Source organism: Anarrhichthys ocellatus, unplaced genomic scaffold (assembly GCF_004355925.1).
Source record: "Anarrhichthys ocellatus isolate YVR2014 unplaced genomic scaffold, GSC_Weel_1.0 scaffold57, whole genome shotgun sequence".
Lineage (NCBI taxonomy): Eukaryota > Metazoa > Chordata > Actinopteri > Perciformes > Anarhichadidae > Anarrhichthys > Anarrhichthys ocellatus.
The window spans coordinates 1,060,767-1,074,797 of record NW_022280087.1 but is presented as its reverse complement, the minus strand read 5'-3'; the positions used below and the strand labels follow the sequence as shown (position 1 = coordinate 1,074,797).

The 14,031-nt window shown below is 41.3% G+C and overlaps 1 protein-coding gene across 1 annotated transcript; it reads right to left on the bottom strand.

The window, feature by feature from the left end:
* Positions 1–3,590: 3,590 nt before the first annotated feature.
* On the bottom strand, positions 3,591–13,976 carry kifc1 (kinesin family member C1). The gene is made up of 17 exons (XM_031871253.1): positions 11,854–13,976; positions 10,576–10,668; positions 10,100–10,199; positions 9,902–9,955; positions 9,546–9,629; positions 8,488–8,686; positions 8,222–8,387; positions 7,868–8,035; positions 6,955–7,068; positions 6,583–6,669; positions 6,255–6,452; positions 5,401–5,565; positions 5,046–5,184; positions 4,710–4,849; positions 4,511–4,584; positions 4,297–4,372; positions 3,591–3,929 (listed from the first exon to the last, which is right to left on the bottom strand). The coding sequence occupies exons 2-17, from the start codon at positions 10,663–10,665 to the stop codon at positions 3,885–3,887; spliced, it is 1,899 nt and encodes a 632-aa protein (XP_031727113.1). The 5' UTR covers positions 10,666–10,668; positions 11,854–13,976; the 3' UTR covers positions 3,591–3,884.
* Positions 13,977–14,031: the final 55 nt, after the last annotated feature.

Below are 14,031 nucleotides of genomic sequence, written 5' to 3'. Positions count from 1 at the left end.
TTAAAAGGATTCCAGACAGACGAGCCAGACTTTGGCCGACAAAAAACACGCAAAGTAAACAATGGAAGAAACACCTGAAATACAGCGTTAATATACGCAATAACAGTCATAGACGAAAAGTGATGTTTGATTTGAAATAATAGACATTCATTTGTCTTATTCTATTATCTTTATCCCATATTAGCTCTCTGAAGAGCATTGACACATATGCTCTATGTATAGGCTGCATATGTTAGATAATAAGCAACATGAAATTATTTCCACCGTATATTTCATCTTTTATGGGATATTTAAATGCATGAAATACTGTCAAGAAAAATGTAACTAGAACAATAAAGGATTATATATATATATATATACACAGTGGGGCAAAAAAGTATTTAGTCAGCCACCAATTGTGCAAGTTCTCCCACTTAAAAAGATGAGAGAGGCCTGTAATTTTCATCATAGGTATATCTCAACTATGAGACAAAATGAGAAAAAAAAAAAAAAAAAGAAATCCAGAAAATCACATTGTAGGATTTTTAAAGAATTTATTTGCAAATTATGGTGGAAAATAAGTATTTGGTCAATAACAAAAGTTAATCTCAATACTTTGTTATATACCCTTTGTTGGCAATGACAGAGGTCAAACATTTTCTGTAAGTCTTCACAAGCTTTTCACACACTGTTGCTGGTATTTTGGCCCATTCCTCCATGCAGATCTCCTCTAGAGCAGTGATGTTTTGGGGCTGTCGCTGGGCAACACGGACTTTCAACTCCCTCCACAGATTTTCTATGGGGTTGAGATCTGGAGACTGGCTAGGCCACTCCAGGACCTTGAAATGCTTCTTACGAAGCCACTCCTTCGTTGCCCGGGCAGTGTGTTTGGGATCATTGTCATGCTGAAAAACCCAGCCACGTTTCATCTTCAATGCCCTTGCTGATGGAAGGAGGTTTCCACTCAAAATCTTACGATACATGGCCCCATTCATTCTTTCCTTTACACGGATCAGTCGTCCTGGTCCCCTTGCAGAATAACAGCCCCAAAGCATGATGTTTCCACCCCCATGCTTCACAGTAGGTATGGTGTTCTTTGGATGCAACTCTGCATTCTTTCTCCTCCAAACACGACGAGTTGAGTTTTTACCAAAAAGTTCTATTTTGGTTTCATCTGACCATATGACATTCTCCCAATCCTCTTCTGGATCATCCAAATGCTCTCTAGCAAACTTCAGACGGGCCTGGACATGTACTGGCTTAAGCAGGGGGACACGTCTGGCACTGCAGGATTTGAGTCCCTGGCGGCGTAGTGTGCTACTGATGGTAGCCTTTGTTACTTTGGTCCCAGCTCTCTGCAGGTCATTCACTAGGTCCCCCCCGTGTGGTTCTGGGATTTTTGTTCACCGTTCTTGTGATCATTTTGACCCCACGGGGTGAGATCTTGCGTGGAGCCCCAGATGGAGGGAGACTATCAGTGGTCTTGTATGTCTTCCATTTTCTAATAATTGCTCCCACAGTTCATTTCTTCACAACAAGCTGCTTACCTATTGCAGATTCAGTCTTCCCAGCCTGGTGCAGGTCTACAATTTTGTTTCTGGTGTCCTTTGACAGCTCTTTGGTCTTGGCCATAGTGGAGTTTGGAGTGTGACTGTTTGAGGTTGTGGACAGGTGTCTTTTATACTGATAACGAGTTCAAACAGGTGCCATTAATACAGGTAACGAGTGGAGGACAGAGGAGCCTCTTAAAGAAGAAGTTACAGGTCTGTGAGAGCCAGAAATCTTGCTTGTTTGTAGGTGACCAAATACTTATTTTACCGAGGAATTTACCAATTAATTCATTAAAAATCCTACATGGGATTTCCTGGATTATTTTCCCCCATTCTGTCTCTCATAGTTGAAGTATACCTATGATGAAAATTACAGGCCTCTCTCATCTTTTTAAGTGGGAGAACTTGCACAATTGGTGGCTGACTAAATACTTTTTTGCCCCACTGTATATATATATATATATATATATATATATACATACAGGGACAAAATTGTTGGTACCCTTCCGTTAAAGAAAGAAAAACCCACAATGGTCCCTGAAATAACTTGAAACTGACAAAAGTAATAATAAATAAAAATGTACTGAAAATGAACTAATGAAAATCAGACATTGCTTTTGAATTGTGGTTCAACAGAATCATTAAAAAAAACAAACTAATGCACTGCAATCAAGCGATTTCTGTAACTCTCAGTGAGACTTCTGCACCTGTCAACAGGTATTTTGGCCCACTCCTGTCTCAGGTTTGAAGGGTGCCTCCTCCAGACTGCATGTTTCAGCTTCTTGCACAGATGTTCAATAGGATTTAGATCAGGGCTCATAGAAGGCCTCTTCAGAGTAGTCCAATGTTTTGCTCTTAGCCATTCGTGGGTGTTTTTAACAATGTTTTGGGTCATTCTCCTGTTCGAGGACCCATGACCTGTGACTGAGACCAAGCTTTCTGACACTGGGCAGCACATTTTGCTCCAGAATGCCTCGATTGTCTTGAGATTTCATTGTACCCTGCACTGATTAAAGACACCCTGTGACAGATGCAGCAAAGCAGCCCCAGAACATAACCGAGCCTCCTCCATGTTTCACAGTAGTGTTCTTTTCTTTGTATGCTTCATTTTTGTGTCTGTGAACATAGAACAAATTTTTTGACAGCTTTGTCTCATCTATCTGAAGGACATTCTCCCAGAAGCTTTGAGGCTTGTCAATATGCATTTTGGCAAATTCCAGTTGCAAAACTGGAACTTTTTGGCAAGTCACATTATTTGAAGAATATAAATACTTCACCCAATTCTGTGTTACACCTTTAATAACACCTTCATTCAAACACAACACCATTTCTTCATTCCATTTGAAATGTAAGGCCAATAAGACCTCATTTACATGAACTTTTAATTGTTTTTTTAGTAAAAATAAATAAAATCAATGACGATCAGAGTCACGTGTTGATAGAATACAGACTGGTATATGTCAAAGTTTAGTGAGGATGATGTTTTTAAACCACTTCAATTTTTCAATGGCAGCAAATATCACACCTGTTGTCCTCTGGGATCAGAAATGACCCCGTCTGCTTTGACTGTTTATAAAGCATAAAGTAGAAATCATCACCCACCTCTGTTTCTCCTTTTAGTCAACTTCATTCCAACTCATTACCTAACATATAAAACATGTCAACATTCATTTCCGAAACATTTAAAAGGGTGCTGGTTATTAAGCAATGAACATCAATCCTTTGCCACCGTAAAGCCTGATAAATGTACTGTATACGACCAAACACGTTTGTCCTCCAGGGTTGATGTTGAAACATAACTCATAACTATCATAACGTAGTAGAATGACACTGAAGTCAGGAAAGTAGAACAAGAGAATTCCAATGCATTAGCTATAAAACATGCTTTATGTTTATGAAAACATTGGAAAAACTCACATGAAATAAACATAAAGCAGCAGAGAATATAAATAGCCCATCTAATGTCTTTATTATTACATCATGTTGGGCCAGAAAGTAGATAGAAAACAAACAATGACTGTTTATCATCAAAAGTCAAGAAAAGCTAAAGTGACAGTATTCGATATCCACACAATTTATTTGCAACTTTTGTGCAAGAAAAAAACATTTAAATAGGATAAAAACCAGGATATGGTTCCTCTTATTGATACAGGACATGTTCAATGAAGATTGAATGTCTCAACTGGAGAATTTCCTCATAAATCAAGAACCCATGTAATATGTATTTAAAACCTAACTAGAAACATGCATATGTACACATAGTCGATTAAATGTTTAAAAGACAGTATTAGTGATCACTAATGAAAGTCCTGAGAATACACAGGCAACTCTTGAGCGCCGTCTCACTGATTCACTCTACTTCTTGTTGGCATTCGCGGTCCCAATCACACAGTCATTCACCTGTAAAGAGAGGAAACAACATCTCCTGTCAATTATGAGAAAATGATACAACCGTCACAGTAAGTGAGTGTTAAAAGCATTCCAGGAGTCGTTTTGTTATAACTAGTCAACAAATTATAATGTTAAAAAATGGTGGAAAATGAAGCTGTGGGTCAAGGAAACAGATTATTTGTTGATTAAGAATAAAACATGTTTAACATAAGCTAGATGGTGCATTTTTAAACCAGGAACTACTTTACTCCTGTACTCTCAGCTAATAAATGTAACTTTACACTAAAGTTCACATCATGTGATTAATGTACTCATGTCACATTTTACCAGCCGTGTCATCAAGACAGGACTTTAAACAACCAGAGATGCAGCTCACCTTGCTGGCAAACCTCAGGGAGTTCAGGGTTTCTCCGAAGCTGTCTGACTCAGGGGCGATGTTCACAAACATCAGGCTGGGATGACAACAGAAATAAAGTCATTAGAATACTAGAACTCAGAATGCATTCTTTCCCACCCTGATGAAACCCATTACTGTTGACAAATGATTGACACAGCATCTGTTGGCCGAGACCACCGATGTCTGAACTCACGTTTTGCTGTTCCCTCCCAAGCACCCCTGCAGCAGGTACGTCAGCTTGGAGTTCCTGTACGGAATGAAGCTCTCCTGGAACACAAACACAAATCAATTCACGCCACAAACCAAATGAAGAAGGAAAAATGAACATCATTCAGAGGTGTTGTTTTGTAGGGTGGAAGTAAACCAGAAGTGTGTGCACTGTGCTTACTGACCTTGTTGGCCAGCGCGGTGATGACTATGCCGAGGTTGGACAGGGAGCCGTTGATGGCGGTCATCTCCTTAAAGCGCTCTCCCTGAGACTGACTCTTCAGCATTCGCTCACTGCCGGCCAAGTCCACCAGGCACAAAGTGGCTAAACACACACAAAATTACACAAGCAGGTTTAACGGAAATATAAACGTAGAACTCAGATTATAAAATGAGCACATATGTCACGTTTGCAAAAAGACAGCCGAGCAAGATATCTACCCTAACCACAGAGTTCTGTTCTAAACACACAAGTGAAAGCACATTTCGGACACTGGTGTAATCCGCGGGATTATACTCACACTTGCATTTGACATCCCTGCCAACGTTCACTCCCTCGATATCCAGCTGGAACACTGAATGGGAGCGAGAGGAGCGGTCGTTCTGGGCTGTCTGGGCCGTGGAGCGATTCTGATTGGCCAGCATGATCAGGCCGAGAACCTGGCAGGTGGAGGGGATCAAACAGAGTATTTACTGTAAAGCAACACATGTAGAAACAACATGGATACATAGTTAACTGATATGTCAATCATACTTGTCTATTAATTTAACTCTGCTGTGCCTGACTCTAATCTTTCATATTTGTTGTAACATGCCAATTATGTTGCTGGACGGTTAAATGACTTAAATCGTCTGAGATACACGTGTCCAGCGTACCTGATCCTCGTTGCAGACCCTTTCGTACGTGAGGTTGGTGATCGTCACCTCGTTGTTGGGGGACTTCCGGATCTCGTGCTCGGGCCGCTTGCTGGCCTTGCCAGAGTAGAGGAGGTCTCGCAGGCTCTCGTTGTATATTTCCACAAAGCTCGCCGTGAAGGTGAACTGAGATAAAAACAGAAATGATTCCCACATTTGATGATCATGTTCCCCTCCCCTCATCGTACTGCATCTCCTCCACAGACACTAACACGCTGAGAGCCAATAGCAGACAGACATTGGTGGTATGAGATGGAGAGACTGTCCCTGGTTTGTTTTGGTATCAACAGTATGAATCTACACCGATGTGAGACTCTGGGAAAGAGACGTTTTCTTGCGTTGCGTTGGTTGAGTTTTAGTTTTGCTCAAAAATTAGTATAATGAACAATTTTGTATTTTACTATTTCGCTCCTTTAATTTAATACTTTGTGTTGGTCAACACATCGGACATCAATAAGGAGGCTTTTGCTCCAGTATTTGACATTATTGCTGACATCCTCTACAGCGACGATACTAGAACACCGATTCCCTCAGGAGTTGGATGAGACCAAAAACATGACTGCTGCTCTGCTCTGTAACAGCTGGATGTGTCGATCAGCAAATGAACTGACAGATTTGCCATATCAACTACAAAGGTGATGAAACTTCCAAGTGTGTTCACATGTTTCTCCTAAAGTGACCAGAAACAATAAGTTATGGCAGATTTAATGAGTAAAAATACTTTCTATAACAGGATGAAATAGACAAAGAGTTCATTCTGAATACTACGACCTCCTTCCCTGTATGCGTTCTCATGCGTGACATTACACACTGACCTCCCAGCCCTGTGCCTCCAGCTTCTCTGCTGCTCTGAAGATTTGCTTCACGGCTCTGGGAATGACACCTCTGGACACGTCAAACTCGTCTCCCTCCATGGTGTACGTCTTTCCGCTCCCCGTCTGGCCGTAGGCAAAGCAGCAGACGTTGTAGCCGTCCAATGCAGACTGCACCAGCAGCGAGATCTCATCGAAGACCTGGAAACAAATTGACAAAATCACCATGAATTTCCTGCTCCGGTGGGAAACAGACACAAAATATTCACGCGTTTTATACTTTGATAACTTAAAGACTCTTTTATTGTACATTTTGATGCATGTTGTTTACCTCCTGTTGTGAAGACTGAGGGCCAAACACTCGGTCAAAACTGAAGTTGTAATTCTTGTGAGTGTCAGCAGTTTTGCCTGTGTGAGACTGAAAAGCAGAATTAAGTTTTGTACTCAAAGCAATATGTCAACATTTCTGCCTCTTCTTCTTTAAGGCGAGTTTGATGGAGCACTGAGAACATGTTTGTTATGTTAACTGTGACATCCAATTCATTACAATCATTTCTTATCTACAATGTAACTGGCTGGTTAGACAGGAAATACATCACAGAAACTCTGGATGCTACCCGCTACTGTGGCTACAGAGCACAAACATGCCTTGATTGATCTATTTATTCATACATCTGCTGTGGTATGCTGACAGGATTCTCACCTCCTCTGTTTTGGCCAGCGTTATCGTCTTGTTGTCGCTGGCCGCTAACTGAATGTGCTCGCTGAGGCCTCCCTCCACCAGAGGGCGCACCCTGCAAAAGACCCTGATGTTGCCCTGCAAGAAAAGGGTGATGGACAAATTAGTCGAGAGACAGCGAGATCCTCCTTGTGGCACTGGCAGCTCAGTGGCAAGCGTCAGTCAGGTGTCACAACAGCAGCAAGCGAGCTGCACTCGTTCGGCACCCGTCAAGAAGCTGGCGGGCTGAGTGAGCAGAGCCACATTTCCTGAGAACAACCATTGTTGTTACGATAGGATTTTGATGAAACTATATTACGAACTGTATTGCATCAAACAATCCACAGATTAATCGAAAACTTGATTCTTGCTGTGTACATGGCTACATGAATATTAAATCGCATGTAGTCAAATATTGTTGCTAACATACTCCCATCGGCCCACGTTTATTTATTTATTTTTCTTATAATGTTATCCTGGTATGTGCTTGCATCATAGACTAACAGTTTTCTTGTATACGGTCATTTTATTGCCTTGACTTTTATTTTGGCAATTTTTTACTTCCGGACTACCTGTCTTGCTTTGCGTCGCTCTTCAAAAGAAAAAACAAATAAACCATAAAACAAACTATCAAAACGTACACGGACCAGGGGGGCACACTCCCCCGACTACTGGTGGCACTCCCCCAGTGGCTCGCTTGCCACTGCAGTGCCAGTGCCACAAGGAGGATCTCGGCCTTGCTGAATTAGTCTCGTTAGTCAGAGAGAAGATTAACAACTGCCAACAACACAACAAAAATCATGATGAAGAAATGGAAACCACCAGCGTTCTCCTCTGTAGAGTAAGAACTACACTGTCACTGGACGGTGTTGAGCCGTTACTCTATGTTCTAACTTGCCTTGAGCTCCTGGATGGTATTATGGAGCCCCCTGCGCTCCATCTCCCCGGCATGAAGCTCGTCCTTCTGCTGGACCACAGTGTCCTTGAGAGAGCGGGCCTCTTCCTCCGTGTCTCTGAGGGTCACCTGCAGACGGGCCAGAGTCGACTCCTGCACCGACAGCTTCATCTGGAGAGGAAAAATAATATGTTAAAATAATATTCAAACTTCTTGATTGGATTTCTGGAAAGTAACGGCTCCGTTACGGTTTGTTAAATGATAATAATAGTCCTGTGGTAGCACACAATGTGGCATATTTACGTGTTGATACCACACAGCCAGTATTGGCAGTTATTCCAGCAGCAGACTTTATACCTTGAGCGTTTGCAGCTCCGTCTCCTGACTGTCCCGCAGAGTCTCCATGACCCTGTATTTGCTCTCTAAGTTGGAGAGCTCCTTTTCAAGAGTGCTCTTATCACTAGACACCATCTCCAACTCGTCCCGCACTCCTGCCAATGCCTGCAGCTCCGCCTCATACTCACTGAAACCAGAGGAGACATTTAATGGCATCAGACAAACCACATTATGAGGAGTCATTCTTTCTTCTTTTTTTTTTTAATAAATGGAATGTTTCTCAGTACCTGATCTGGCTCCTCTGCTTGGCAATATTTGTCTCCATTTCAGCCACTCTTGACTGGCTCTGGACCATCGTGACTCTCAGCGTCTCATTCTCCTGGTTGGTAGCTTTGACCTTGGTCTGGTAGTTTTGGATCTTACCCTCCATGTCGCTGACCTTGCCCCTCAAGTCCCATGCTTGACGCTTGGTGCCCCCGACCACACCTGTGCACAACAGGCATAAGCAACAGGTGTGACGGTTCCATTCAGACCTCAGAGTCTCTTTCACATCACACATCTTCACGTGTCACAGTAGGTAAAAAGCACAGGTGTAAATGATGAAATGAATGGTGGCTGAAATCCATTGCTGCTGTCCTGGTATTCTGCTCATTGTGAAAGCTTACTGGGACACATGAAGAGAGCAGAGCCACTGTTAGAAGTAACACATCTGCTTTTCCTTCTACAAACGAGTCAAAATGTCTGCTGTGAAAAAGGCATATTCTAAATATGATCGTGTAGAACATGTCATTCAAGAGATTCTGCAAAAAACTATTCAACTTGATCCTCTTTCACCATAAGCAGGTTAGTAACAAAATGTAATCCCTCATCTGCAGCTTCTAACATTTCACAGACTGTTAATTGCTTCAATAATTCAGCCAACAGGTTTTTCTCAAAGCTTCTGTGGGGAGTCATCATGGGTAACATTAATGCTAACTGACTTTTTACTAACCAGCTGGCAAACAATGTAATGTTTTATGGCCTGTTAATAACTTGTGTTGATCTACTCACTAGGTCCCGACAGCACGCAAACTTATTTATTTATTTATTCTAATTTGGGTAAGCAAGTATTCTATTGATGCAACTATTTAAATTTAGTTTAAACTTGGAGTTACTAAACAGTGATTAGATTTTAAATGTGCAACAGAGCTCTGCTTAATTCAAATCTGCTAAATTGCATCAGAGCTAATCCCAGCCTTAAACTCCAAACCATTGTTTTCATTTGCCAGGAAGGCTCGTAGCTCATTAACTGATTCACTTGATTTGACAACATTCACTCAGGAACAAGTGGAAAGGATTTATTCACCAGGTTTTGCTCCTGTGGGTGCAACAGTTTGTTTCACGTTGCCTCCCTTTGCTGCAGTTGAAGCTATAGATCGTTTCAGGACACCTGACGGGACAAAAACACAGTAAAGAACAATGTCAAAATCATTCACCCGTTACCTTGATAATAATACCCTGTGCTTATGATGGATCCAAAGCCCTTCTACATGTTCTTGCTACCAGTTTGTAAACTTTACTCATGAAATACTTTCTATATAAATACATTACACCCAGGTTAAACTAAAACTGTCTTTGCTCCAATGAGGACATGTGAACATAAACAGTACCCAGCCCAGCTTATTCACTTTGCTCCATCACCAAGCAGACCGCTCATCTTACCTCTGGAAGGACCAACAGCCACGGTGGCAGCGCCCACACCTCTGACTGGCCTCGCTGTGTGGGGGACAACGTGGGACAGACAGGTTTATGTTTTGTCAAAATAATAAAAATAGGATAATAACCTCAAATGATCTCATACACTCTTGGTGCATTCTGACCTTGGTGAAAAACAAAGACTCTAAAAGTCAGCTAACTTACAAATCGGTGCCCTGGTTGCTGCAACGGGAGGCCGTCTGCCACCGATGATGGTTGCTGCTGCATGTGGTACGACGGGCTCTGGGTCCTTACGAATCCTCTTCTGCAAACACAAAAAGCACCACCGGCATCAGGCAACAGCAGGGATTCAACCTCTTGGGCTATAACAATAATCAAATTATTCTAGCACACCTATCATGCATGATCATTATCTGGAGGCAGTGTGGAGTACTAATTGGCAGCACCACCACAAACAAGAAGTTCCACATCACATAACATTGTACGACATCATAATCAGCTTCATGGCAGAGAGAGTAACTCCATTTTAATGTTAAGATCTTGTGAGAGGCCAACATGTGGATGCTTGAACCTATGAGCTGGATAACAGGTTACTTTACATGCAGAGCAGCTTGAGGTGCAGCAGCAGAATAAAACTGACAGACAAAAAAGATGTAGAGAGTTTTAGTACATTTACAAACCTGAGCAGGCGCAAGGTCTTGTCCATTCTCTGAGCTGCTGCTGCTCGCCAGAAGGACCCTCTTGTTTGAACTGACTGGCAAGCGGGACATGTTCTGTTGAGGGTGAAGAGGTCAATTATGATCCAAACAGACCATCACAGGAAAAGATAGAGGTATGTTTCTGCTAGATATAAAGAAAAGTGGGTACTCAGCACAGGTATCACCTCTAGACTTAATTTACAGGCGCTGTATGCTACCTTCACAAACTCCTCCAAGCAGATTAACCACATTTACAAGTCTCAATTTAGATTGGCGATATCTTATCTGATATCTGAACGTCATGATGCTAAACCACAAAGCTTTTGAACTTTCACAGAGCAGTGCTGCAGTGGGTAAGCTGAGGATTTACACGATTCACCAATGAACAAAAAGCTGTTCTAACTCGACTCTAAGTTGACGTGCATGGCTCACTGTAATGTCTGTGACACACTAAAGAGAATGGGACCATGATTCATTTCATCAATTACACATCTGTGTTTACCCTGCTACGACATGTCAAAATGGCTGCAGTGAAAAGAGCCTGTTTGAGGGGTGAATTTACACACACACACACACACACACACACATTAATAAAGTGGAATCGTTATGAAACCACACCGCCTGACATTCTCACAAACATCGTTTTAATAATATATAGCATTAGCTAGTTAGAACTTTTCTCGCAGCTCTAGCTCTATAAAGCTTTTGAGAGAGAAACAAAATAATAGTTTCCTCTTAGTATGCGTTAACGTTATAGACAAAATAATCCAAACATTAACTTTATGCTTTTTAATTTACTCAAAAACTAGCTAGCCTAACTAACTAGTTGTTTGAGCTCAGGTCAACGAGGCCGAACGTTACAGGCCATACATAGCAAAAATAAGTTAAAAACGTAACGTTATAATGTTCCCAAGAAGTTGATAAAATATCTGTTACAACATAAGGTGGTATATGTATTATTTTTAATCATCTATAATGGGGCAGTCATTTTGGACCCGGAACACAAAAGTATTTAAAATTAAACTAAAACATCAAGAGGATTATATTAGTTTCGACAGATTGCCATTAGCCATGAAAAACCGACCTTCATGTTTACACTCAAGTAGCTAAATTTGCTAATTTGACTAAATGGTTGCTGCTACCAGTTACCGTGAGCATAAAAGGCAAATAGCTACGTTACACCACTGGAACTATCGTCACCGGGCAAACTTAAAAATGAAACGAAAGAAACAATAAACTTTGAGTTATTAAAACATTTACCTGAATTAACGCTGTTTTCACAAAAGGATGTCTCCAATCCGCTGTTTCCGGCCGTTTGAATTTCAAATCTAACTGTTTTGGTGGGTGCTTCGGAAAACCTGCCGTGATTGGTGGAGCCAGCGTAAACCCCGCCTCTGTTTTTATGTATGCTCGGTAGGACGCAAGGAGTGTCCCGCTTGGGCGGGATATACACTGTTCGCACAGTAAAGCCTACTGCAGACTAGTCTAATTTATCTAACGGATCACATTTTATACTACAATCAATGTAGTTGATTTACTATTGAATAATATTCTTATGATGATGATGATTTATAGTACAGTATTGATGATTAGCAATCTCACAAACCTGCTAAAATGTTTCTCACCACAAAATGTTTTCCATAAAACTGAGACACACTTCTTCCCTGACAAACCACTATGTGTTCACTATGTTTGGTAGGCGATCAACAATATATTTCTTTCTCTTTTACAGCACAATTTCACTTTTCCAAACACCAACTGTAATTGTGGGAGCTATTATTTTGGAGCACATGGATCCCTTTTACACATTCAAACCGGAACATTACACAATCGTACATTCTCACCAGTTCCACACAGTCTGGATTGTAATCAAATAAATCAGACAAATAAGGTTATTTTTTTTTTTTCCATCATAAACGTTTTTCGAACTTTATTCTCCTTAAGGGAAGAAACAGTCTGTTCAGATGAGCAAGAGGTGAAACTGTGCACACAGTATGCAAGAGTGTGGCATATAAGAGGGCCGTTAATAACTGTACTATTATCAGGAGCATCAGAAATAACATTAATAGGAATAGTGAGAATCTTGTTATTTTTCATAAAAAAAGACACATTAAAACACAAGGAGCAGCATACATGAGGACAAGCAGCCGGCTGTTACAGGCTGCTTGAACATTCTGATTGGGTGGAGACAGCTTGTGCACACAAACATGGCAGTAGTGTCCCAGGTCACCGGGACTTTATGTTGTGTGATCATGAAGATATACTAATATATATCATTTGTGTTAATAGAGGAATGCTGATGGGGGTTTCAGGTTACGACGACACAACAATCTCGTCACACAGGCCTGATCAAAGCTAATGATTCGTACAAATGAAACACACAGTTAACTTGGTGAAATCCTTCTCTGGTTACATCACAATCAGAATGAATATCACCATGTGCAATGGGCGAGTACGGTTCAAACTGCAGGAAAATGTTGCACAGTCATTCATTACAGAGAGAGAAGAAATACTTTCCCGTAGTTTAAATGTATCATTCTTTTGCACTTTGGAGGATGTGCTCCACCAGCACTACAGGTGACCTGGGACACAGCCATTGATGTGCCACTTGTTAATTTGAGTTCCTTTAGTTTCCATATATGCTTTACACAGAACATACTTCCCTTTCACAGATGAAAAAGTCTTTTCTATCTATTTATGTACAGCATACTGCAATACAATAATGCCTCAGATTGATAATAATGTGGATAACATTTGCAATGGTTATATTGAAAGTAGTAATATGTATGAAAAGTTCTTTAAAAAAAACAGTACCTGTCAGCCATTTTTTATCTCACAATCATTACTTCCCCAACAACGGACTATGATGAGTCGGGCTGTCTTCACTACTATTGGAGAATAGTTCATTCTTGGAATAGTAACACAAAAAACGCTTCTCTCTGTTCCCTTCACATTCATGCATCACTTTGCTTTCTCTCCGAGTGTGTTCACACGTTCCTCTGTTGGTAGAAAAATACATACATATGATATATAAAAAAAGAAAAAAAAAAGTACAATAATGGCAAACATAGACATGAAGTACAAGCTTCATCAAGTGCTTTCTTTATGACCCCTCCCACCCCACCAACCCCCCTTTCTCTCCTCATGGTTCCATCTCGCTCTGCTGCAGAGTCCTCCTGTTTTGTGCATTCTCCAACCGGTCCGTCTCTTTTGATCAAGACTCTGGGCTCCGACACAGAAGTGGTTCCTCAACTCCTCGCTGTCAGAGGGGAGGACGACGTAAATAAGGACACCATGAACCCTTTTGAGACTCAGCCCCAGGTTTTAGCCCCATCCAGTAATACACCTCACCATGTTCCTTCTCCTGGGCCTCTTCTTTTGTGTTCTTTTCTCAGGCTCCAATTCAGCCTTTCAGATGCAACCTCTGTTGTCGGAGGC